This window comes from Microchirus variegatus (assembly GCF_963457635.1).
Source record: "Microchirus variegatus genome assembly, chromosome: 18".
NCBI classification, from domain to species: Eukaryota; Metazoa; Chordata; class Actinopteri; order Pleuronectiformes; family Soleidae; genus Microchirus; species Microchirus variegatus.
The window spans coordinates 8,947,452-8,975,276 of NC_139819.1; the positions used below are offsets into that span (position 1 = coordinate 8,947,452).

A 27,825-nucleotide genomic window follows, 5' to 3' on the forward strand; every position below is an offset into this window, starting at 1 on the left:
GCCGCTCCTCATCACCTCCCTCCCTCTCTCTCTCTGTCTCTCTCCTCCCTCTCTCTCTCTGTACAAGTGTGTGTTGCTGTGTAGAGTCTACAGTCCATGCGCCGGCAACCAATTTTTTGTTTTACTTGGCCTCATCTTGGAGGGAAAACTCCGCCCTCGCCTCCTCCTCAGCACCGTGACTGTGTGCCATCCGTCCATCCCTCCTTCCCTCCCTCCCTCAGCGGCGACGTCTCCGTTCACACACACACACAGAGCTTCTTTTTGTATCAGTGGGTGTCACTTGTCAAACCGCAGAGAATGGGTCCAGTTTCATCCACTGCCACTGTCTAGAAACAATCATCATAATCTCAGTCTGCAGATTACAGGGAGGGAGGGGAGTCTTAAATCTATTAGTGCATGCATTCAGTCCAGTTAGGCTTTTACGCATGGCTGGCGGCGCGCTCACGTGTGCGTAATTGTGTTTGTGTTGCGTGCACGTTGCTCATATATGATCCTACACAGTATGTTGGCAGATTTAGTCACTGAATCCATAAATCTCTGTTCGGATTGACTCCTGTGTTTAACTGAAACCACACACACTGTGAACAAAGTCAGTCCTGCTGCTCCTGTTTCCTGGAATAATTCACAAATGTAGCATAAACTTTCACAGCTGATCACATTGAGGGGATTTCAAAGAGCACTCCTGGTCAGTGCAAATGTAAAAAAACAAGTAAAATACTTTATTTATATTCCATTTCTGCCTGGAATTAATTTCCCTTAAATCTCACACACTGGATCTTTAAGATTTCCCTTTATTTCTTTGTCTCATGATTGTCATTTTAATATCACTATGCTGCCTTCTTGGCCAGGTGTAAAATATATTTTTAATCTCCATGAGTACTTGTAAGATAAATATGGATAAATATGTGCTAATTTCTGCTCACTCTGTGCCAAATCTACACATCTACAGCTGTTGCAGTTGCTCCTCCCTCCTTCATAATTTGTGACAGAATGAAATTGACCCATTTCACACATGAGCTGCAATGTGAAGCGACTCTGTGTGTGTGTGTGTGTGTGTGTGACCCGGATTAAGTTTCTGTTTTTAATTTGTTTCTGGCAAAGCCACTTGCTCCGCGTCACCAGATGGCCCTCATGGCTTCACGCAGACATACTTCACAACGTGGAGCATGTGGAGGAGCAAACGGCCACACACACCAGCAACGCCCCCCCCCCTCCCAAAAAGAGAACACGGGTCACGGGCCCAGTCCAGGGGGAGCTCCCAAACACTGGGATTAGAAGTATTTACATTACCTCTTAGTTTGTGTCCTCCATTTTTACCGTGCAGCTGATATCAGCGACACCAGCACCTGTAAACACATCAGTGATTGGCTATAATCTAATATAAAACACTTGAAGGTTGTAAAATGACAGTTTATACACACCTTGGTTGACATCAGGGACTTTTTCAGGATTTTCCAGGAGAAATTAAAATTCTAGGACCGAAAGTGCTGATGCATGCTTAAGGTTATGATTCGCCCATGGCCACTCTAGCAATTATATATAAAACTATAGATTAAAAGATTGGGATTACCAAAATTGTAATATAGCATCGGGAGAACATGAATCTAATGTATTCAGTCATTTTTGAGAAGATTAACATTAAAACCAAATGGGTTGATCATGGTGACAGAAGTCATCAGGATCATCACAGTCATGAGTTAGGATTCAACATCTGCGAACTCTGAATCTCTAAATTTCATCCCATCCATCACAGTCTGAAACGTCGAGCCATAAATCAGCGGTTCAGTCTGTTGATGACGGGCGACGAATTTAAAGAGCTATAAATATACCACGCATGATGCATGTGTCTCTTCTGTGTCACCATGGTAACAGGAACCATTTCATCGTCAACTGGGTCGTTTCTTGTCGCTATGCGTTTTAGTTAATGAAGTAAAGTTCCAGCCTTCACACAATAGAATGGATATAAAGATTCTTTAAAACTCTTTCCTACTCTCTCTTTCTGCAACATCAGTCTCTCCTGCATTGGTTTATGCATCAGGGTTGGCTGGTATAAAAACATGGAAGCCTCCATAAAGCAAGGCCCTTGCCGGAAATACACACAAAAGGATTAGAAAAAAACTATTTTTTTTACACGTTGGACATCTGAAGTGAGGGATATTTGGTAAATTTTACACACTGTAACTTTATCAAATGTATATGAGAAAAGTTGCACAGCTCACTCACAGGTAACTGCAGCGTGTAATGAGTTTTTATCTACCATTTTATGACAGATTTTGGTATACTCCTGAGTCAAAGATGAGCCAAGAGCTAATGTGAAATAACTGTAGAGATGACACTCCACGATTGCCCTATAAAAGGCCGCAGTGCCCTCCACTTTACTGAATAATCGATACAATGCATTGATTAGCCGGGTTTTCCAGCAGAATTGATTAAACATGACATAACTACAGAGCTCTTGAACGAGCAGAGTTCAGCCACGTGGCTGCGGATCATTAAAAAACGAGTAATGTCCGTCGACAGCACCGTTCAAGAAACATTAAAACAACAAGAGAAAGGAAATATCAGGGCTGAACGATGGCAACAGTCTCAGCTTAGGTTCACTCTCAGTTTCCGCAACAGTGGAAGAAATTCTGAGTCATCAAAGTTTCCAAAACCAGATTTAAACTTGGGGTTTTCGGTCCTTGTTGGCGGTGTACACTAAAAGTCTAGTGCTGCACAGGTACAGTAACAGGCTGTTTGTTTGTTTGAGCAGACCATAATAACCACACCCAAACTGCAGCTGTCGAGGGAGCATCTCCCGACACTCTCAGCCAGGGTTTGGCTCCACTCGCCAGGGGGATTCAAACACATTTCGATCCTTAAGTTTCCCACCTCTTTAATGACCATGTGTCGTTGAAGGTTTTTTTTGTTTTTTTTTACTTCTCCATCCAGAGTCCAGAGAGCCGTCACCACCAGTGCACATTTGTCAGGATCACGTTTCCTAATCAGTGCCAACAGTGAAGTCTGTCACTGTGCTATGTAACTCCCAGGTGGGACTGGGCTCGGTCGTCAGTGAAAGTCCCTCCCGCTTCTTTGAGGATTACAAATGATGTCACGGATGTAACAAAGGACAGAAAAAAACAATAATCTGTTAAAGCACAATCTCAATCTCATTGAAAGAGATTAGAAAGAAAATGCTGACCTGTTTTGATGTGTGCGGCTAAAAATAGTAGACTTCTGAGTCATCCAGTCACACTGTGTGACATAAGAACATTTTTTTTTTTTTACATAGAAACCATGAATCACACACGACATAAGATTTTTGACAACAAACCTCACAGAAACCAAACCTGCTGTAAACGTTAGTATGTGTTTTATTCGACATAAATTACACTGCAAAGCTAAGAGATGTTACGGCCCTGGAATACTATACATCACATGACTGTACAAATATTTGCATATCCAATTCCAAAAAGACTCTCATCAATTTCGTTGTAAACATGTTTTTCATCTTGAGCACTTGCACAAACAGAAGAGACATTATTTACATAGACACGTATCTACACTCGATATTTCTACAAAGTATAGAAAAAATAAATTCAATTACATATATTTTTTTTTCCTTTTGTTACATTATTTATTATTACAGTGGGTGTGCGTTAGGTGGCGGTGAAGCGACGAAGCCACGTGTGGCTGAATCTCAGAAGAGTGACCAATCCTTTCACATCACTGTTCTCCCCCTCCTCTCCAAACAGCTGCACTGCAGCCTTTGCTGAAGCATTATTAAGCCTCCCTGTTTTCATGCAGCGGGGCCACGTGAGTGCGCTGACTGCAGAGATGAGACGCAGCCAAAAAGGAGACGCAGCAAGTTTCAGATCTTTAGAGTATGCATTTATGAGTTCTGCCACAATTAATTACGTTTGCCTCATCCGGGATTACATTATCGACCAGACATGGAAGTGATTCTGGTAACAATGACTTCTACCGGTCAGCTCTTAGTGCCTAAGTGAAGTTGGGACTTCCTTAATAAATGCACTTTTCCTCACTTTCCAATAATAACACGGCGTACACTATCATACAAAAGTTTGGGGTCACTTAGAAATGTCCTTATTTTTGAAGGAATAGCACATTTTTTTACATTTGACCATTCTAGCTGCAAACGTCTGGTTTTTAATGGAACATGTACATAGGTGTATCGAGGCCCATTTCAAGCAACCGTCTCTCCAGTGTTCTAATGGTACATTGTGTTTGCTAATCGTGCTAGAAGGCTATTGGATGATTAGAAAACCCTTGAAAACCCTTGAGCATTGATGTTAGCACAGCTGAAAACAGTTTCGCTGGTTCTTTGACTAAAGTCATAATGATTATTTCTAATCTTGTCAATGTCTTGACTATATTTTCCATTCATTTTGCAACTCTTTTGAAGAATAAAAGTGTGACTTTTAATGGAAAACACTACAAAAATTGTATAGGTGACACCAAACTTTTGAACAGTAGTGCATATGTAGCGAAATCAGAGGTTTGAGTTAATCTACAATGCCACTACACGGTTTAGCCTGCATTGTTCAAGTCACTTCAGAGAATCCATGAGAGACACGCTCATTCAATTCCAACAGATGGCTCTGCAGTACTCGCTGTCGTCTTTCAAGTCAGCAGCACTCATCAGATTTAGGACACTTTATAATAATCAAGCAACAAAAGCTGATACCAGACTATCATGTGATAAATAGCCCTGAATCCATCAACAGCAATGAATGTCTTGGCTTAACTTTCTGAGGGGAAGGATGGTGATTTTGTGATAAATAACAAAAATTACAGCAAGAGTCACTGGAGAGAAAACCTATTATCTCAAGCAAAACAAAGGCTGTGGATCATTGGCGGTCTGGTTAGGGATCAGAGAGGAGATTCTAGTCGCCTTCCGACAGTTTACTCTTAATAATAGATGGGTCAAATCATTTATTTATTCGATTGGCCTCCCCTCTCGTCTCTGCTTTCCTCTGACCTCCTGGTCTGGTTTCAGGTCTGGAAAGGAGGGCAACTTGGCGGGGAAAATAGATCAGGGCAGGTGCGGCAACAAATTCAGGAGGTGGGAGCGGGTGAACATCAAGGGCATATTACTCTTAATATCAAGTCAGATATTGGGCATAACACTGCAAACTCCCACAGGGTACACTAGTGCAGACACCAATATCCTGCAATTCTTCGCAGACTGAAATGCTGTGATACCTGTGTGTAAAGGTGCTAGCTGTGGTAAAGGTGTTATAATGAAAGGATATCACAGGGAGCTGGAGGAATGTGAAGCTGGTTAAGTTGCGTGCTGGGGAGCAGAGCAGCAATTTAGATAGAAGGCAAGAGGGGAGGGAGCATGTGGAGGTGTCGGTAGTATCAGCAGCAGCTTGAGCCAAAATGAATGCTTCGTTCTTTTTTCTCCTCAGTGAAGCGATACCTATAGTTTACAGGTTTCATTTAGTTTTATCAGCGAGTGAAGAGCAGGGGGTTGTTTTAACGCAGAAAGATGGTACAGCTGTCGCATTAGCATCGCTGCTAATTGGGAATGGAGGCATTGCATGCTTTGACATAAAACAAGCAGTGGCTAAATCAAAGCAAAGATCGGACAAACTCAGATTGGACATAATTATTACACTATAGCTTTATAAAAAAAAGAGGATCATTATCATTTAAAATCTTGCACAATGTAACCGTTCAAAATAAAAGTCCAGTTTGTAGTTTTTAGCAGACAATGGGGGTAGCACTTGAGAGATAGGAGTCTAGCAGGAAATGGTACGGTTGCAAACCGTCTCAATAGAGTTAAACACCTCAGGATCAGACTTCACTTATGTACATTATACGCTGTTTTGGCCTGCACTCTTACTGTTCTGAGAATTTCCCACAGTTACAGTGCCAATGTCTGATCTTTTCTACTATTGATTTCAGACCAGAGAGAGCCTTGAAGGCAGGATTGCACAGATCAGGAGTCAGGGGGATGTTGGAACGGCATCTGCTGCAAAAACTTACAGCTTTAACCTCGAGGGAATGAAAGATCTCCCCGTTCTTAGCTTATTCCCCTAAGGCCAAATATATTTTTCTGTTATATTCAGAACTATTATAACTATATAACAATTTTTTGTCTCCTTTTTTGCCACAGCCATCATAGATGTGACTCCACGGCTGGTTGTTGGCTTTTTCGAGCAGTTGTATTTATCAGTTCAAATCATCTCTTGATCAATGAACAAATCCTGCCGTGGAGAAACCTAAGGATGCAGAGGAGATAAAAAAATCTGCAGGCTGGCATCACCTTTGGGAGCAAAGAGCTAAGGGGCTTTCATGAAGTTCAAATGTCAGGATGGAGGCGGAAAAGAAACAATACGGGAACAAAGAAACGACCTGGAGGACTTTGATTTGAACAGTTTTTTGTCTGAGAGTTAATCTGAAGGAAATAATTCATCAGATTCTCATGGAAATTACCACTGGGCTCATATTAGATTTTTTTTTTTTTTACAACAGATTCTATTGCTGACACGATGCTGAGGGTAAAGCAGCAGACAAACATCATAATCTAAAGATTTGGCAAATTTAAGGCATCTGGAAGTTAAGCGACTTAAATTTGACTTGTGGCACTTACGTTTACTCCCACAAACGACACGTTACTAACTAATGTCACAAATAAAAAAGGCAGCAAAGTGTGGTGTGTGTGTATATGGTTGAAGTGAACACTCAATGAGCTCCGCAAAGTTAATACTGTGTAACCAGAGTCTTAAAAAAAACATCACGAATCCTGAAATGGGAAGGCCTCTCTTACACAAGAGGCCAATCATATTCAAGACAAAGTTAAAGTCTAGTTGCCTTTTTTTTTTTTTCGATGTTCCTGACTGAACCTGCTCAGAGGCAGAAGACGTGTGGATCATCCTGCTGTCAGTGCTGTCTGCTGCAGCTGCCCCCCGTGCTGTCCCTCCATGTCTGCTGCAGCTGCTGGAGGTGCTGAAAGGCTCTCTGGGTGATGTTAAGAGCTGGATGGACCTTCCTCAGGTTGGGCTCTCCGATCAGAGACAGACCACACAGGCCTAAGTAGGCGTGGAGAGGGTCTGGAAGAGCAAAAGAGGTAGAGAAGAGTGAAAGAAAGGAGGATAAGGACAAGAAACTAGGTCAGAGACGGTAATATGCATCACAGCAGAAGCACCTGCATGTGCCAGGTTCGCAGAATAACCATAAATAGGACAAAAACAACGCTTGTCGCATCACTTTCTTAATTATTGAACAGTAACCCAATTTCACAATAAAAACAATAATTATGCAAAAAGTGGCACTGTGTTTTGTTGGAATGCCCCTTCAAGCAGGTTATAAATGATGCACAGTTGTCGACCCCATGACCCATTTCCCTCCCCAGGGATGAGTGTAAAAGCTGCACAGGCCAGTAAATGGAGCAGTAATTGAATTATAATGAAATGACACATGATTGATCGCAGACATGAGGGGAAAAAACACAAGGCAACATTAGCCGCATCAATCAGGAGCCATTAGGACTCAAAGGCAAGGTTGATCATATAGAGGTTGGTCTAAAGTTATAGATTGAGGATGTTTTTGACAAACAGACACAGGAAACAGTTACATATATGTTTATGAATATGCACTATATTGCTCAATTTTGACAATATAAAAGGAAAGCTCAAGACATTTCACTGACACTGATCAGGACTTCAGGCTGAATTATTTCCCAGCAGTTCTTCACGGCCTATATGGGTTTCATTCAGACACTATATCTTACAGATGGAGCAAAATTGTAAGGAAAACATGACAATCTGGTAACTACAAGTTCAATATTCATTATTTTAGCTCCATCCATTCTCTTTAGCATCTAAAAGCTCCACCCTGTTTCTCGGGCAAGTTGCCAACTGTGTCCGTCTGTCATTTAACGTGGAGCAGAAAGTGTAATGCAAACTATAAAATACACAACTAGCTGGAACTCAGTATAAATCTCTACAAAGTCGAGAGAAGCAGTAGACGTAGCTGTCGTTTCATATTCTGTCAAATAAAACTGGTCTAACTCATCTTAAAGTATACTTTAATAAGCACTTGTTATACATTTTGCTCATTATTTGGTAATCATTTCTGCCAGACAACTCCATATATATATACACATACACACACACACACACACATATATACATATAAACATACATAAATATATATAAATACACATATATATGTATACACACATATACACACACACACATGTATACACATATGAACACACACACCTTTTATTCTGTTATTGTTTCCTCTCTATCTCTCTAGACCAGTTCCTGTACATCAGTACCTTTGCATGACAGGACTGATTGAGTACAACCAGGTCCAATGTTATCTGCCGCTATTCGGCAGCTCAGTTCCTTTTATTTAAAAAACAAAACAAAAAAACAACTCTATTGTTCACTATGCATTTATAAGCCTTTGTCAGTGCAGCGTCTGCTTTGCCTCATTGTTTCCCTGCTGCCCATCTTCCCCACCTTCTTCTTGTAACGCGAGGAGCACGATGGCGCCGTGTCCTCGGGCTACTGATGCACAATCGCCTCATCAATTACACATTACAAACGGCACACACAAAACACATGCACACAAGCATGTACACCCCTTGAAGTTTAAGGTTTCACAAGCTTTTTTTCATTCAAAGCAAAAACTGCCAACCACAACTCCACCCTGACCTCTGTGCACCTGTGGAGGGCAGGGTGAAAAAAAAATGAGACAGACAAAGAGGCCGAAACTCTTAGTTCCGACATCATTGTGTCTTCAATGATACTTCTTTTACGTGCACTCAGTCTGATGACTGAGCATTTACTGCGAGACGTTCATATGAAAGTCAAAACATTTACCTGGATGGCTGTCGGGCCATTTGGCAAATCCTCCCACCAAGCGATCCTGCGTGGACAGGATGAAGCTTCTATTCTTGTCGAAGTTTGTAAACTGGAACACGTCTAACAGCTGGCACGGGAGTGTGAGAGAGAGAAGGGAAAAAACAAATCATAGACTTAATGATATTCAGTCTGTAACATTCTTGTGTGTGTCAGCTTGCTATCTTAGGTATGCGTGTATGTATCTCAGCCAGAGTTATGAATCTCATACCAAAGGGTTTGTTGACAAGTTTTCAGGGGTGTCTGTACTGTAAGATAAGGACTCTATTTTTTTGTTTATCTCTATTTGACACCTCTTTAGGAACTTTTCTTGTATAAACACTGACCTTGTCAGGACCAGTGGTCCTGGTCCTAATGAGGCAGATCTGGCTAAATTTAGGACACAAGTCAGACATTAACGGGTTGTGAATTATGTTTTGTTTAGGCGGTCAAAATGTCACATTCAGTGTCCTATTGAAGAATAGCAGTACAACACTGTGATATCTGTCCTATTTTTGAAACTTGGCATGTGATTTGGTTCACATCCTCTTCCCATGGGAAAACCGCTACGCAAATGCTTAAATCAACCGAACAGGTTAACACACGCAGGAGTGCGGGTCATGATGTGAATTAAGCGTATCTTTTACACCTTTCAACTCTGTACCTCTAGTGTAGCTCCCACCCAGAAGGAGTAGCATGTGTCTACAGGCTTGTTGGGGCGCCCGTGGAAGCCGTTCTGCTGCCTCATGATGCACCAGCGCCGTATTCTGTCCAGCTCCCTCGGATTCAGCGCCTCGTCCAGCCGACCCATTAAACACAGAGAGGCTATTGCGCAATAAGTCCATCCACCTGGAGACACAGATGTACACATACGTATATGGTAAATATGGACCATGCACATTACAATACTGGAATAAAACAGTATTGTATAAATATTCAGAAATGCAGGCTACTTAAGGAAAATGGCAGCTACAGCTGTGTTTTCTGCACAAACATGAGTGTATTTATTGACTGATGACAACCTGTTGTTATCAGTACAGCCACAAGAAGCAGCTATCAGGCACCATCTACAACCTAACTGTCAACTGCTTTTCCATTATTACCATGCACCTTAACTCAAGCCTTAACATCACTGACGTGTCTGTCCACGACTTATCTGCATTTCTGTGTGTCCATGTATGTGTGAGATAGGGGAAAAGAAAGAAAAGAGGAGGTGTGTGCGTCAGGAATGTAAATTTGTCACTTGTCTTTTATCAGCTCGGTATACATCTGCTGGAGCCACAACAAGATCAGAGGAGGTCAATATAAATCAGTGAGTCAGAAATCCAACACAGTTTACTCCAATAGTATTTGATGCATCGATGCCTTTAACAAAAAAATAAATATGAAAAATATGTAAAAAGTTTTGACTTTTTGCCACATTTTCTGGGATAAATCAAATATTCACAGTTTAATGTGACATGTTCCTCAGAGGAACAGACACTTGGGAAAATTCCAAGTACATTTAATGTAAAAAATAATCATACTGCAATGAGAAAACTGGAGAGAAATGTAGGTCGAGTCATGGCATAATTACACACACCAGTGCATTTATCTACCAAAACAAAAAGGTGCACATTTACAGAACACTGCGTGGGAGGTCTTGGTGCACAGTAAACACACTGGATTGCAAATGAGCATTTACTAAATAAAGGCTACAGTGTCGCCTTTGTACACACAAGCAGGAAAATCATTAAGATGAACTGGGATCAGTCAGTCCACGCTTTTAATTTTACACACATTACAAAGGAAAATGGGAAATGCTACCTCCATCATGTCAAAAAGGCAACTATGGAAGCAGCTCATGCAAATGTGCGAGTGTGAGTTCTAGGGATGAAGGCCTTTGTGTTGGAATAATAAGGTTTAATTTGAATGAGTCGGGATTAAATAGGACAATGTAGCTACAGAGATGGATTTCAATGGCTAATCCTTTAAACCAGTTATTCCCAACAGCCACTTTCATGCCATCTACCATGAGACACCAACACACTGAAAAACAACATTAGATCTGATATTAACTTTTTCAAAATCACAATTCATCCACAGGTCTGTAACAGCTATGACTTCACATACAATCTCTCTAATGCACACAGAGGATTCAAGCTCATACGTCTCATATCTGTAACTGCATATAAAGCATTAGACGTTGATCGTACTCACCATGTGACTCTCTTCCGGCTCCCTGCCCAAACCCATTGTCGTACGACTGTGGACAGGACAAATAAAATTATGTTTATCAAGATAAAGCAAATTTCAGCTTGAATCGTTAAATATTAAATCATCTTAATCAGGATAAACAGCGAAGCTCAGTGTCTTGAGGAAACAAGAGTCCTGCTTTGTCCAACATGTAAGAGGTTTTAAAATAACTCGCATTTCCCATCATCCAATCAAAATATTTACATGTATTTCAGTGGTTTTTGTTTTAATGGAACAGATCAACTAAAATGTATACAGTAACAAATAACAAAACATTATAATAAACTAAATAATTAGAATTAGAGTCACTTCATCGCTTTCTCCATCTTAATCTAATTTCACTATACCAGTGTCTGAAGGAAGATGAGGATGATGTGCAAAATGTCACCACTCTTTTCAAAGAAAGTAAATAAAGTTTTCATGAATCTGAAAGTTTAAATGAAACATCTTTTCGCTGAAAGTGAAACACACGTGACACAACAGATGGCAGTCACTTGTGGAAAAACTAACATTCTTTAATTCCTCTATGCCCCTGTGTCTGGTCAGACCATAACAATGAGGTTAGTAAATGGATACCTGGCAACCAAACGCGAGTGAAACTTTCAGTGTTCCCAAAACGTTTCCAGTAAACGTTTCCAGTAACGCATCATTTTACATTCACCAGTAACGTACTTGGCTTTGCCAATTCCACATTTTGGAATCTACCTACTAGTATGTGGTCAGCGGCTAAATACAGTTTTCAGTTATGATTCACAGTTACATGTTAACGAACAAACAGAAGGACAGTGCACACACACACAGGAAGAAACTATGTAATGAAACACTCTTGTGTTGAATGTTGGAGCAACAGATAAGCTGAAGTGAAGGAGTGAAAGCGATTATCTCTTTGTTCTGGCAGGTATGAGTTACAGAGAAGCGAGCATTAAGACAATTGCTGCATACAGCTGCAGTGTTTCCATGCGACTAACCCACATCCCATAGAAAAACAAACACCGAGGTTGAATTAAACATCGCTCAAAAATGTCACTCAATTCCCACATATCAAACTTCTTTCTTTTCTAGTGGGGAGAGAAAACTGTCTGTAACATCTTTAAGATTACGATGCACCGCTCAGCTGTCTCCATTTATTATAGATGAAGTATTTCAAGGCACAGCACCACCTCCTGGGGGTGGGGGTGGCCTCTTCTGTTTTGAATGGTGCAAAGACAGTGGTCCCTGCTTCCTTCCACTTACAGATTCTCCCACACAAGGTTGTTAAAAAAAAAAAAAAAAATCAACTCACCAAACTTCCTCTGATGTAATCGATGGCCTTCTGGATGTCCATGCCTGACCAGTCGTCCAGCATGTAACAGATACTGGCAGCACAGTAAATAAAGCGAATGTCATTTTCACTTCCTTCTGGCACTGCATAGAAACTAGAAGCGAGAGGACAGACAGAACAAGGTAATCAGAGATGGCAGGCTTCACCCCATTCACGCAACAAGCCTCTGGCGGCCTCTGCTGGTCAAATTGGCAAGTGCAAGTGTGGAAGCACAAACAAACAAACAAACCAACAGACAGACACACAGCACCACTAAAAACAATACTTCCCTCCCACTCCATGGGGTGAAGTGACAAGCGGGATTAAGCCGAGTGTTCATAGTCAAGATTTGTAACATTTAAATCACATCATGTCAAATTTATAGAAACAGTATTTAACTGAATATATACTAACAAAGGCACATCTGTTTAACTGCTCTTTAACAGAAATATGTAATCAACCAATCACATGGCAGCAACTCCATACTTTAGGCACATAGACATGGCAAAGACAGTCTGCTGAAGTATCAGAATAAGAAAGAAAGGTGATTTAATTGACTCTGAGTGTGCTGTATCTTTGCTGGTGCCAGACAGGTTGGTCTGAACATTTCAGAGATGGCTGATCTTCTGGGATTTTCATGTAAAAACCTTCTCTAGTGTTTACAGAGAAAAGGTCAGTAAAAAAATATGCAGTGAGGAGCAGCTCTCTGAGTGAAAAAGCCATATCGATGGCAGAGGTGAATGGAGAATTGCCAGACTGCTTTGAGATGGTAGTGGGGCAACGGTAACTTAAAAACAGTAACTATATACAGTATATATATGAAAAAAACACTTATTACAACCAAGGGAGGCAAAATACCAGAGTGCACAACATGTTGAGCCTTGGAGAAAATGAGAAGACTACACCAGTGTCATTCCTGCAACTTTAGTTGGTGCCCTGTGTGGCTGAGGATACATTTATGAGTTACGTCAGCCCTGGTGTTCAGGCACACTCACCTGCCGTCCTCCAGCTGCAGCGCTCTGAGACCAGCCAGACAGGCCCGTTTGTTAACTCGGCTGAGGTCGTCTCCCAGTATGAGCAGCGAGCAAAGCCCAGTGTAAGTCATAGCCACATGACCACTGTCATATGGATGGAGAACACCTGGACCCTGAACAATACATCAAACATCACATGTTATAACTTTGCATTGTTGATACATTGACAATAATAAGCTGTAGGCTTATTCACTACCTTTGTGCTGTAAGGAATTCCAATATGCGATGAGCCTCGAAAACCACAACGACTTAGATTAGATTCTGTAAGAGAAGAAAAGGGAGAAATGCATTAGATTAGGTAAGAAAGGCTTTGACTGGTGCACATCAAGAGAAAGCAGCAGTCTCACAAATTAGGTCTCAGCAAGGTGCAGCCAAGTGGTACAATAATCATATACAAGCTGCAAAGTGTGCTACAGCCACCTAGTGGTCAATTCAGGAACAGAGTACACAGCAGGTGTAAAAACACTAAGCCAATATAACTGAATACTTTTATTCCTCAGATTTTAGTTTATGATTTTTAATGATTTTTAATGAACTTGAATAATTTCTAAAATATTGATTGCAGTCAACAATTTTATTAAATTAAATTAAAATCAAATACAACTCAATATTTTTTCATAGACTGGATCGTCTGAGTAAAGATATTTATATTTAACACACCAACAGCTATATAAAGAATAACATTGTGATACTTAATTCAGAACAATACTTTTGATACCAATTTTATGAAATTGCTTTTAATAAAAAATTACATTCCACATTCAAGTTAAAATTCTTATTTTTTAGCTAGTACTTCTTGCTGGTGAACACGGAGCAACTTTCTGCACCGAAGTTTGGTAAATACCAAAATAAAAGTGTTGAAGTTTGATCATCAGCTCTACACACCAACATATCTTCTAAGTCTCAATATCTTTGAACAAAAACAAAGGCCTTTTTATTCTGATCACACACTGGAAAATCTCTGAAGTTGCATTTTCATCATCTAATGATGATAAGAAACCATACAGACACCAAACATATGGCAACAGCAACGAAAAGAAAGCAACCGAGTCGCAACATGATTTCTGCTGATATCCTGAATAATTAATTGACTGGGCATTTGAACAGATGGCACAGAATGGCTTGTTAGGAGACAGCAACATCTCATTAAATATTTAGAGTCCAACTTTCCCCAGATGAACAGAACAGACGCCCAGTTGGAACAGATCAGGTGCAGAGGACACCTGCAGGCTAATATCTGCTTCACAATAATATAAGATGTTAAACACTTAAGCTTGACAAGTTGATGTTTGAAGAATACTCCCTTTAGGCCAATACTTCCACCCAGCAAACACTGTGTTAGTTATCCTACTTTCAATCATTCATCAAGATACATTAAATGGCATTAATGGAATAATTATCTCATATGCTTTAGTGATACGCCATTTGCACAGCAGCCATTTTGGCAGTTCACAGGTGTAAATTCACAGGTGTAAAAAATCAAACTAACTGTACAGAGTCAGTGTTCATATGATCTGAGACACCTGTGCTGTCATGTAAAAGACTACTGGGGAAAGGGCACAACTTTCATGATATGACCATTCACTCATATGCCACACAGTATATGCCAGCATTTGAGCCGATTATATTTTATTTGTATAGCAACAACAGTTCCAACAGTGAACAAGTAGCTGGTGACAAATGAAAGGGAAAAAAACACCTTCCTTTTAATCAAATAACATATCTTGTAAAACTAAAACATTCATCTGTATGAACCAGTTTCCCCAAGTTTCCCCAATGAAAGCAATTGTATCTACCACATGTACAGTTTTATGTGACACTAGGTAAATGTATTGTTTTTGAAGCCCTGTGTGTCATCAGTGATCGTGCTTCATTCTGCTTCCAAACCCTTGATTTACCACTTCATTTTTATCATCACTCTTATTGACAATGAATATTTATAGTGCAAAGCGTTTAACAGCAAACTGTGGAAACACATTTTGTCTTGCAGTTTGGGGGTGAAAAGGTGTGAAGATTTGAGACTTACGGTCCTCCGTGGGCAGCACCTGTAGTGAATAGATCCATTCAATCATCATGTTCCTATCAATCACATCAAGGGCATCCAGCACATCCAGACCAGAGAGGGCAAAAAATATGATCGTTAACCTGGATTGAGAGAGAGAGAAGGCAGAGAGCAGTTTATGTGTTTCATGCTAAAGATTTATTTACAGACTTGATGCTTGGGGAAAAATCAATACAACCTGATACAAGCTGTAAACATTAAATATCACATAAATGCTTCACTAAGCTCTTTCTGTAAAGCGAGACAACTGCGGTTATCTGACCAGAATGTGAGTGATGGACGCACAGGACTGACATGCTGCAGGAATCATGGCCCTGTTCAGTATTACAATCATATAAATTACATAAGATGTCAGAAAATGTTGATGAGTTGACCAAAATTATTCAGTTTTAAAGATTTATTTTGTTTTATGGAGCAAAGAAACCAGGAAATGGTTGACGATTAATGGAGTAATTGTTTCAGCTGATGCCTCCTTAAGTAACATACACAACATAATGTATATTATTTTGTACCTATGGACATAATTTATTTAACCTGTTGAATTTATGTGTTGTTTGAACTGAAAGTCTATTAAAGACTATAAATGCATGATTTTTGCTAACCAGTCCTAATGTAAACACTGCGACACGTACATTACACTGAGGCATAACTCAATTTAAAAATAATGTAACACATATATAATGGTCAACACTGATAAAGTTATGTGTTCATATTTATCAGACAGTTAAGCTAGCAGAGGCAGGTAATCAAAGTTAAGAGATGTTTAAGTTTACAAATGGAGAACTGGACTAACGTAAACATTTCATTGCTAAACGAGCCTTATTTCCGTGACTATACTGCGTGGTGACTAATGCGTGTGACAGGGCGTCGTGCCCTGCTGTACAGTTAGTTTCCTGTTTTACTCCAATCACAACTTCACTGCCCAGGCTAATGTTAGCGAGCAGGCTAAGCTAAAGTAGCACCAACCTCCATTCAAAGCTGCTATTGAGCCACAGCTAGCTCAGATGCTAGTCAACAAATATGCAAACCACAGCCGCTTTGCGTATTCCAGTGAAGTTACCTGGTAGTTTCCAGTGAGGCGTATCTCTCTGGAAGCACCTGAAGTGTTCTCTGGAAGAACCGAACATGTCGATCTCTTAAAAAGTCTATTTGCTCAAATTCTTCCAACTGACTCTCCTCCTCCGCCATCTTTGCATCCGCACCTATAGGGAATCACTTCCGGTACATTGGTCTTTCAAAATAAAACATCGCACCACAGCGCAATGTGAGGTTCTCATTGACGACACAACCATAATAGCTGGTTCACAAAGCTTTTGTAAGTGTTTAATTGCACGAATATCAAAATATGTCGTATACAAATAAAGTAAAATATACAACATTAATATAAAAGTACAATATCGTCCTTCGGAATGTAGCACAAGAATTGAATAACAGGAAAGGGAAATACTAAAGCACACACGAGTTTGAATGAGTGAATTTCCACAAAACCATATAAAAACACACTTTTCCTTCATTATAACAGTTTTGTAAAATTATAGGCTGCCACAGCAGCAGAAACGATGCCAACATCTACAATGAATAATAAGTTATGACATAGTGAAATGTATTTCACGGCAGCTTGAGTGGCTTCTAATATTGCTCATCACAGGCCTTGTCTCCAAGTAGGAACAGCTCTGCAAAAAAAAAAAATAATTATATTTTCAGTTACTGAATCAGCAATCACCCAAAAATATTCCTTAAAACGGGAGTAATAGAATGAGACCTGTGAAACATCTGTAGTAGAGGTCCCTCTCCTGAAGGTCCAATGTGCTTCATTCGCTCCTCCCATCCCTTAGTGGGACGGGTAAGTCTGGAGCGGTCTCTGCTGACGTGACCATCCACCTTAATAATAATAAAAAAACATATAAATAACCATCTACTAAACCCACAACTCTGTTTATTAAAGGTGTTCACATTTTATCATTACAATACGTGTTCATAAAAACTGATGATAATTTATATGTGCCTGTATTGTTCATCGCAGAGCCTTGTACCTTTTCCTTCAACTTAACAGCAATTCTCTTCTGCCTTTCCTCTTCCTCTTTTTCCTTCAGCTGTTTCTCCTGAAGCTTTGCCTCCACCTTGTGAAGATCCTGCAGAAAAGCAGATTGAGTTTTTATATTCTACCCAGCACTGTCAAAACCTTGTTTAACAAGTGCCCAAATCCTGGTCCTTGACAGAAATATCACACAAGGCACTCAGGGATGATGTCTTTGTACCCTTTCATTAAAGCGTTTGATCCCCTTTGTTGCCTCTCTCCTCCTCTCATTCATCTCCCTTCGTTCCTCCTCTCTCCTCCACCTCTCCTCTTCCTCATCCTCTTCTCTCCTCTTATGTAGCTCCTCCTCAATGATCAGCTTCACCTCCAGCTGGCGGCGACGTTCTTCCTGATAAGTAAGTTTGATCATTAAGGGTAAATAATACCTGCCCATACCACCATCCACACAGCTGTAATAAATACAGAAGAAAACACTGTTCGCAATAAACACAATACAATGTTACATAACCACAATAATGTGACTTTTCTCAAACAGCCACATATTCACCTTTTCCTGTCTCCTCTTTTGTGTCTCCTCCAATCTTCTCTGTTCCTCTTCCTGTTCTGTTTTGCTTCTCCTCTCTTCTCTCCACTGCTCCAGTCGCTGTGCCGTCTCTCTCCTCTCCTCTTCAGTCCTGAAACAGAAGAGAAATTAACACAATAAATCAAAGACGGCACTAAGAGAGTACCAATAAGACTTATGAGCAAATGAAACTTGAACATTCATCTGCATTTAGAGTGACAGATCAAACAATTTGGATGCTCACTGCGCTCGTGAAATATTATGAATTGGAGCTATATTTTTAACTGCTTCAGCCATGGAATCAGTGCATACATCAACTTCCTCTAACTGTCTTTTCTATATGTGACTCACCTGGGTTGCTGGACCTGAGTCTTGGCCTCCTTCTCCCTCCTTTCTGCTTCCTCCTGACTCTGTATCCTGCTGTGGCGTTCCTGATTTTTGCTGGCTTTCCACTGCTGAATAGCCTGAGTATAGAAGTCAAATCAAGGTTAACAAAATAAAAGCTTATACTGTAGAAACACAATGGCTTCATAGTTTTGGTTAACTACAAATTTTACATGAAGCAAAAAAGGCAAAACAATGTTCTCTTACTTCCACCTGGTTTAAGGTGGGATGATAACTATAATCACTGTGGATTATAACAGGAAAACACATATAAGCCTCACACAGGCAAGAGCACAAAATGTAATTATACTGCTGGACTAATAAAGGACTTTTTCTTCTCTACCTCTCTCTTTCTATCCTGCAGACAGATCAGCTGCAGATGCCAGTCCTCGTGTTGCTCTATGTCCTCCAACGTTTTATCAAGCAGGTAAAGACTGGCCTCTTTCCTGTAGGCCGGTTGCCCGCTGTACTTTGTCCAGACCTGTGTATCGTACAGATACGAGTAAGTCAGACATGTCACACTGTTAGTGTTTACAGTTTGTGATGACCTGCAAGTGGAGGATCAGATTATTGAGACAGAATGACAACAGCGTCTTACTTTCAGGAAGGCTTGGTGGTCATATTGGTCCCAGCCACCGTAAGGGCCTCCTGTCTTCTGCAGGAAAGCTTCCAGTGCTCTGACCTCTGCAGGCAGGTCACTGTCTGGGGGTTTGGTCTTATTGGAAAACACATAATTTTATGTTTAACATTTTTTAAACTTGTGATGGGTAAATCATTTATTCAAACAAACACATTATTTTTTCATGGCCAAAGAGAATAAAGGAATGAAGGAATGAAGGAAGACTAACCTTAACAGATTGAGATGTTGGTAGTGTGGGGTCTGATTTGAGAGCAAGGCTCCAGTTTTCAATCCTCCTCTCATAAGCATTGACCTCCTGTCTGCATGTCCTCTCCTCCCTCAGAAGTGCCTCAAAGCTAAGAAGCACAGACACATAAACAATAATTAATTACTCACACATTAAATGTGTGTGTAATTATTTGTGACATGGAGCACTGCCATAAACAGAACACAGGCTCTTGCATTGTAATTTTGACTGCTTTTACAGTACGTTTATAAGAACCAGTAATTACTTTGCTCCTGTGGTGTATGCATCCTTTTTTAAAACATATTTTTTGAAGTGTGGGTGTAGGAAGAATTATGAACACCCGACTTTGCCGAACATGCCACCAAGCATAAATAACATTTCTGTGAAACAGCCTGGGAAGCGGACACATGCTGTCACTGATAATATGGCTGCCAGCAGGGACAGACTGGAAAACAGATTTTTCGTCACTCACCTATTAAAATGTACACCTGCTGAAATCTAATATATCCTAAGAATATGTCTGCCACTTTTTTGTCGCTGTGACAAAGCAATTTCCAGCAGCAAATTTAAGTTGAGCTTGGTACATATTTGTTTAGTGTGTCCTGTTACCATGAGCGCTGTTCCTCTTTCAGGGTGTTAAGGGAGATTTCCACCTGTGACATCATTTCTTGAAGTCGTTCAATCACTGAAAACACAAGCAGAAGTTACATACTTATTGTAAATTGTGTAATACAAATGTTGTAAATGTTGAAATACAATCACTGGCACCTGATACATGAATATAGCAGATCATATTGACCATGATTGATGTTACTTACACTTAGGGGTTGGTTTCACATCCACCAGCTGTCTCTGAAACTTCCTCACACCATTATGAATCTTCACAAGTTGCTTTTGAAGATTAATTTCTGAAGAAGAATAACATCTTACAGCACATGTTCAACTGTGTATTTAAGCATACTGTAGGCTGTAATGTTAATTCAATGGGAGACATTAATTTTAAACACATTAACACTTACTGTCTGCATTTCTCTCTTCCTCCAGCACTTTCTCATACTCTTCCAGTTCTGCAGGCAAATCTGTCCAGTCATTCTTTCTGCACTGGAAGCTCAGCGCCCTCTCTTTCTCTAACTTTTCAATCCTGTGAAGAAGGAAACAGAACAGCTACATGAAAATGAAACATTCTCAGCCAGTGACAACACATTGGTAATAATGTGTCACTCCGTTTGAACTCACTGTCTCCTGTTTAGCTCGGCCTCCCTGATGAACTGAGCAGCTCTCAGTCTGTCACGGTCATGGACACTGCTGCTGTCTCCCTGCTCACAGTCATGGAAAAAAATAAATAACAACTGCACATTCAATAATAGACCTGGAGCCACAACACAATTAGCACACAGGGAGTGCATCCATTTTCTGACAGCTATGTTAGTACAAAAACTACATGTTAGCTTAAGACAAAAACAAACAAACGACAAACGGTCACTCGTCAGAGGTTCAGCAGAATACAGTTATAAACATTTAGTATAGTTACAATGTTTTTAAATACATATATGTCAATTTTAGAACAAATAAAAACAGTTAAAAATAGCTACCGTTGAGTGTTTATCAGCACAGCGAGCGGTTGCTAGGGCGGCCATGTTTCCAACTGTGTGGGTGGGGTAAAAAAAAAACTTTATTTAAAAAAGAAGAAAAAGCAATTTACTTGTAGTTTGCTTTTCATACCAGTAGAGGTCGCTAATCACCATTAATGTGTAAACCAGAAAACACAGGTACTCTTTAATGTTGTAATGTTGCTGTATCATGGTAATGAATGCAGCCATTATTTATTTATTACTATTGAATTTTGTATTTTATGGCTGGGAACTGTTAAACTGAATCTTCTCAAACGGAAACGTGACTCATTTCCTGGTTTTGACTGTTGGGCACAAGGAAACATTTAAATTAATATAACTGGAGCTTCAGAATAGTTTTAATCATTATTCATATTATTGTTTTTTTTTTACATTTTATATACACAGATACGTACATTTTTGCATATTACTACATAATACTATTATTTATTAATTCATCATTCATTCATTCATCGTCCTCCACACGAGGGTTGTTGGGCCACTGGTGCCAATCCTAGCTGATCTAGGGCGAAAGGCAGGGTACAAGAAGTAATAACATTAAATGTTGTACTATCTCAGATTTTGCATCCATATCAACATCTGGTAAATACATACATACATACATATATACATACATATACATACATATACATATGCGTATATGTATAGGAGTTTCAATAAGGAGTTTAGAAAATAAGATGTTCTGCAAAACCTTTTCAGAAAGTACATGGTCTCTTCATCCTTGCTGAAACTATGAGAAAACACCATACTGAGAGAGAATCTTCCACAACCTGGCAACCCAAAGTTTGTTCTCGCTTACAAGTTATTTGCAAAGCATTTTTTATTTTGAAAAAAAAAATGATGCCTGCTACACTTTCTGTAGCTGAAGTGCAAGTGAAACATCTGACTGCAACGTGCGTCAACTGGATGGTTAGAGTTCCCTACGCATCTCACTCTCTCAAATAACTGCCTATCATGTCGACTGAGGCCTTGGTTATTTCTGTAGCAGCCTTTTTATGATGGGCAGCAGCTATAATTATAATGAAAGGTTGCCAAGTGACAAGTCGGGGAGAGAAAAGACGTGAAAAAGAAGGAGAGCGTAAGACGGAAGTATTAATAGAAACCTAAATCCATTATTGAGTGCAGATATTGGGGATGGTCTTTCCCAAAGGCGCAGAGGACCGACTTGTCGGAACATAAATAGCAACCACTCTCGCTAATGAAGGGTGTTATAATTTCCGCCTTCTTCCTCAGCCAAGGGAATCACTTAATTTGATAAATGAGATATTCACTTGAACCCGGTTGGCACAACAGAGCACACAAACACGCTGCTGTGCACGGCACGCAGGGGACGTACTGCATGTGCACAATATATACACAGAAGTTCAGCGTAACACAATGAAACTAATAATAATCGATTGTTTCTGTTTGATTTCGTCACAAAACTGGAAGTTACTACGTGCTTTCTTTCAACCTGAGTTGAACTAATGGCGCCTTTTATTCTGCAACCGAGTCTCGCGGAGAACACAAGCACGAGGGAAGACAGACAAAACAGACAGACAGACACCACCTCGTCACCTTTGACCTCTCCTTACCGGCTATCTGGACATGTTATGAGACGTGACCCTGGTAAACAGTTTTGCTTTCATGCTCGGTGAAACTCTGAGCTTCACCTCCTGCCAGTTCCATGAATTTGACATGATAATTTATGACATCTGTCAGTTAGTGTGTGTGTGTGTGTGTGTGTGTGTGCATGGGGGGGAATGTTTGTGTGAGTCAATGAGTCTGAACCTTCTGTCCTGGTGGCTGCCACTAAATGGGAGTGTTTAAATATCAGTAAACATGTTTGCAGTAACAAGGGGTTAAAGGTGATAGTAAGACATTTATGACCACGATGTGTCATCGGCAGACATTTAGGAAACGTTCGTCAACATCATGTGATCGTTCTCCTCCACTGCTGCTCTCTGTCAGTCTCTGCCTGTTGCTTGTGTATTTAGTATTTTGTCAATTTGTAATTTTGTCAAATATGGTAACCGCACTTGAGCACTACAGTCACCATTTGAAATGCTGAAGGTTGCTATTTGAACACACACACACATATGCACCTAATTGCCAGCCAAAAATACACATTACTGTCACACAAACAGACACTGACACAGTCTGACTTGTGCTGTAACTGCAGCACAAGTCAGAACTGTGTGTGTGTGTGTGTGTGTGTGTGTGTGTGTGTGTATGTGCGTGGTATAGGAGAGCAACGTGATCCGACTACGCTTGGCACGTGTTGAGCACGTTACACTCACACTCTGACGAGGCCAACTGCACATGCACATGCACATGCACATGTGCAGTTAGCCACTCAATGCCATGTCTCTAGCAATGAGTATCATTATTATGTGTGGTTAATTAAATAAATGAATAAATAAATCATGCACCGGAAACTTGATGCAGATGACGACAGGTGAATTAAGTTAAGTTAAGTAATTAAGGTCATTTCAGTGAGTGAGGAAGTTGAAGCATTTGTGACCTTTGACCCATTTTGACTGATGCATTATGTGTTTAGATATTTTATTTGGTCAGCACTTAAATTTTGTAACTTTTTAGACCAGTATTTTTACTTGCACTTCAGTAAAATGTAATCAAATTAGTAGTGCTTTTACTTGAGAAGAATATTTTAGTACTGTTTCCACCTCTGCTTTTATACGAACTAACTAAGCTTTTGGCAGAGAGAACCTCAATGGTCTCCAGAGTCTGAATCCTGATTAGGCCATATCCTCGGTAACCCTCTGACCTTTCATCTAACACCGCCATGGTCAACTTTTCCACTTGTACAGCACTTCAGTTCAAACAGGAGAGCACAACTCCTTTGAAATTTTGAAGGAGCTCCCTTGCACAAACGTTTGCATACAGGATATTTGATACAAGTGTCCACATCTCCTCATTCAAGCCACATAGAAACTTAACTTTATTACTTAAATTGAGTTATACATCTAAAGAGAAAGGTTGTGCATAATAGCGCTTTCACTATTTGAAATTGCTCGAAGGCTCGAAGCGTTAACAACCTTGGCGGTCACTCTTGCATTACAGAGCCAAACTCCGAGCGAGTCGCTCCTCCGGTCACATGAGGTGTATTCGACTGATTTGAGCAGCGAGGCTATACGTCCCGATTATGACGGGAAAGTCCCGTCAGCTGCTCCCAATGTCACATGCTCTTATCTGACTTATATTATCCACCATTATAGGATTGTTTTTCATCCCACACACACCTACTGTCCTGACTTCAATAACTGTTGTCCTCATATGACACGCTGTCACACAAGATGAGCAGCAGAGCTTTGAATCTGATCATCAGTTATGTTGTTTTAGTTTTTTTACATTTATCGAACCAGAAAGGCCTCATTGAAAGACAGGATGAATGAGGCCTTATTACTGTATGTGGCATATTTATGTTCCCCCAGGCGTGAGTGGGTTTTCGCCATCTTCCTCCAAAGACATGCAGATTAATTTGAGGTTAATGGAGACTGCAAATTGAGGTGAAATGATGGTTTTCTCTATATGTTGACCTTGTTGTTTAGCAGCGTGTGAACCCTGCCTCGAGGTTAGTGTCAGCTGAGGACGATTATTTTAAAATCTGTTTTACTGCTGAGGCTTATCGATGTCTTACTCTTCCGTTTTTAGCTGCCGTAGCTGTTCTGAAGCTTCTGATCGTCTTCTGATCATGTTTGGAGTTGTTGGAGATGTAACCGGCAGTTTAGGTCATCTATGGTAAAGAGTAGTAAACCCTCTGTTTAAGTGATTTTTGCATATCTTTAAGCTATTTAGCGGTTGTTTTTATTTGAAAATTCTGGCATTGTCTGGCAACTCAGTATTTTTGCCCATTTTTCAATATCTGGCAGTTATTTACTATGTACTCTTTGTTAAAATTGTGTATTAACAATTTAAAAGTGTTGCCTGCAATACGCTCTGTGTTAAATGCTTAAATGTTAACCCTGCCCCTTTTGTGACACACACACGCATATCTATGCTTTTATTGTGTGGACTTCCTGTGTGGGAGGAACCCCAGTTGTCATAATTAATCACCAGTCAGTGAGGGTTGACTATGAATCTTTTTGTGGAAGTCCTAAGGTAACATTGTCTTAGAATAAGGAAGAAAAGGGGATTTAAGTGGCATGAATGTTGGGTAACACTTAAGATTAGGTAACACATATTCACCATTAACTATGTGCTTACTAACATGCATATAAGTAGCAATATGTAATGGTAAATTCAATTCCTCTGACTCAGAGCTAAAACTGCCCATCACCCTATACCTGCCCAGTACAGAATACCAGGTCCTTTGTGTATAGTGTATTGTAGATTGTGTATTGTGTCTAGCCTGAACTGACACCTTCATACAACATCTGCAGGGAGTCGGCTCCCCGATACCTACAGTAGACAAAGAGGTGTGAAAACACTGCCTTCAATGACATACTCTTTGTCTATTGGAGGAATGCAAAAGTTGCTCAGGTATAAATGTGGAGCGCTCACTTTGCTCAAGGTCTTTCTCCAGTGAGGATCACTCCTGTGAAGATTGACCTTTCCCTTGCAATGAAAATAAAAACTTGTCGGCCGGCAGAAGTTCTCTATTTCATTCTTCACCAGTAGCAGATAATTTCCACAACACATACTAGCCCTTTATTAGTAAATGTTAAGCACGTATTTACACCTTATGTAGGAAAAATCTTAATTCAGGTCATAATAGAGGTAGAATAAGGTTATAGAATAAGGTGTTAATAGTAGTAGTATGCGACTTATATGTGTTAGTAAGCACCGAGTTAATGGTGAATGTGTGTTCCCTAATGTGAAGTGTTACCAAATGGGGGTATTTCATGTATTTAAGAACTTAGAGATAACAACATTAGAAGAACATGTGACTTACAGCATGTTTTTCATGCCTAGATGCTGCTGCCTTGTGGATAGAGTGAACTAAATTAAAATCAGGAAAGAGTATGGAGGGAATTTTTTTTTCCTTCTAACCCTGAAGCAGACACAGACGCACACCACAGTGCTCCTCCTGTTACTTAATTAGCTGCCCTGTGTACCAAATGAAGTGGGTGAGAAGCAGCAGTGGCCTGGTTTCTGCATGTAGGCTCGATGAATAAATGACTGAGACGGTGAATTGTTTCACAGATGTTTGCCATGTATTCTGAGGTGACTGTTAGGGCTCAGTGACGCTCACGCCTCTCCTCCTGGCGCGGTGTTGTATGATTGAGGCGAAAACAACACGACAGTCAGGAGTAAAGTGACTTCAGAGGACGTTAAGTTTCCTCGGTGATGAGAGGTCCTCGTAGCGAGGAAAGGATACGACCTTTTGTTTTAGGGTTTGGTGCTGTCTCTGCTGTTTTTGGAGGAACCTTTGAAAGTTTGTGTGTTTTTGAAATGGATTTTCTCGCCTTGAGGATCACGTCAGAAAAAAGGTTAAATAGGGAAACAAACATTTGCCGTCACTGACAGAAGCCTCGATCAGAAAACTGGGATTTCTACTTTGACTGTGACACGTGCACAGCTCAGCTCTCGTTTATTTCTGTTCCTTTGCCACGTCAGTGACATTCTCTATTGACTGTTTCGAAAGTGATGCTGGAGATTCAAATAAGTCATTTTAACTCCAATTTTCTTCTCGATAAGATCTGGTATCCACAGTGCAACTGGTATGCAAAAGTAGCTTTAAGCAGAGATGAGGAGGAGCAGTTCTGCAAAGGTCTGATGCACATCCCCTGGAAAACCTTGTATAGTTAACATAATGGACAATTTCGTCCATTACTTTTGTTTTATTTACGGATAGAAAAAAAGAGGACGGGGCTAAAGTACGAGAAGAGAAAGTGAAAGGGGGGTAAAATAAATAAAGATAGATAAAGTCATGAAGGCTTAAAGTGAGGTATCATCTGCATCAGTGGGATCATGGGTAATGATGGACACCAGCAGGTTCGAATGTCTAGTTTATCCTCTGGACACTGGATCTGTTGCTGGCAGCTCAGGGCCAGAGCAAATACTGCTGTCACACTTTGTGTAAACTATCTTGTGTGTGCGTGTGTATGTGTGTGTGTATAAATATTGCCTCTTTAGAACCTTTTTTTCTTGGATAAACACTTGCTCCCACTAGTAGTTCCCACAGGATAAGTTTAGATCCAAGAATGGTCAAAGATAGGGTTAAGTAGTTAAGTGGTTATGTTTAAAGTTAGAGATAACACTTTAGCATGTCATTGCAGTCTACTAAGATTTAATTATCTTTGTGCAGGGATTTGAACCGGTTCAACTCCATGGTTACAAGCCCAATTGCTTTCCTCTTGGCCCATAGGAATAGTAGCTGCATGTTGCCCTATATAAGTAATATGAAATATGATGTTACATGTAATATATACATTCATTAGCCACTTTATTAGGTACACATGACACCCGCTATAAAGTATAAGTGGCCACCGGTGGTCGTCTGCTTCGAGGTCTGACATGTGAGTTGCAGAGATGATCTTCTGCACACCTTGGTCGTAATGAGTGGTTATTTTTGAACGACTATTGCCTCTCTAGCATCAAAACACTCATGCATAACCATTTAAATCACCTTCTTTTCCCTTATTTTAGATTAGGGGAAAAAAATTAGATTAGACTTCTGCTGGTCTTCACGTCTCAATGCATTGAGTTGCTGTCATGTGATTGGCTGATTAGATACACTATATGGACGAAAGTACAGTATTTGGACGCCTAATGATGTAATCGAATGTACTTTAATTTAACAGCTTCCACACTTCTTGGAAGTTTATATGTTTATATAGGGAGTTTGTGTCCATCCATTCTGCAGAGCTTTTTACGAGATCAGGCACTGATGTTAGACGAGAAGGCCTG

General features: G+C 40.2%; 2 protein-coding genes across 2 annotated transcripts; both read right to left on the minus strand.

Moving 5' to 3' along the window:
* Nucleotides 1-6,592: 6,592 nt before the first annotated feature.
* On the minus strand, nt 6,593-16,686 carry pggt1b (protein geranylgeranyltransferase type I, beta subunit). Its single transcript, XM_083905059.1, has 9 exons — nt 16,553-16,686; nt 15,457-15,575; nt 13,627-13,691; nt 13,392-13,543; nt 12,379-12,511; nt 11,061-11,106; nt 9,526-9,710; nt 8,844-8,952; nt 6,593-7,061 (listed from the first exon to the last, which is right to left on the minus strand). Exons 1-9 carry the CDS (start codon nt 16,678-16,680, stop codon nt 6,892-6,894), a joined length of 1,107 nt encoding a protein of 368 aa, XP_083761185.1. The 5' UTR covers nt 16,681-16,686; the 3' UTR covers nt 6,593-6,891.
* A 448-nt stretch (nt 16,687-17,134) lies between these two features.
* Nucleotides 17,135-23,760, minus strand: ccdc112 (coiled-coil domain containing 112; the record flags this gene model as incomplete). Its single annotated transcript, XM_083905152.1, has 14 exons — nt 17,135-17,165; nt 17,255-17,373; nt 17,526-17,624; nt 17,751-17,918; nt 18,078-18,204; nt 18,444-18,556; nt 18,820-18,957; nt 19,075-19,191; nt 19,325-19,451; nt 19,952-20,027; nt 20,161-20,250; nt 20,362-20,483; nt 20,579-20,658; nt 23,662-23,760. The coding sequence occupies 14 exons, from the start codon at nt 23,758-23,760 to the stop codon at nt 17,135-17,137; spliced, it is 1,506 nt and encodes a 501-aa protein (XP_083761278.1).
* Between the last annotated feature and the right edge of the window lie 4,065 nt (nt 23,761-27,825).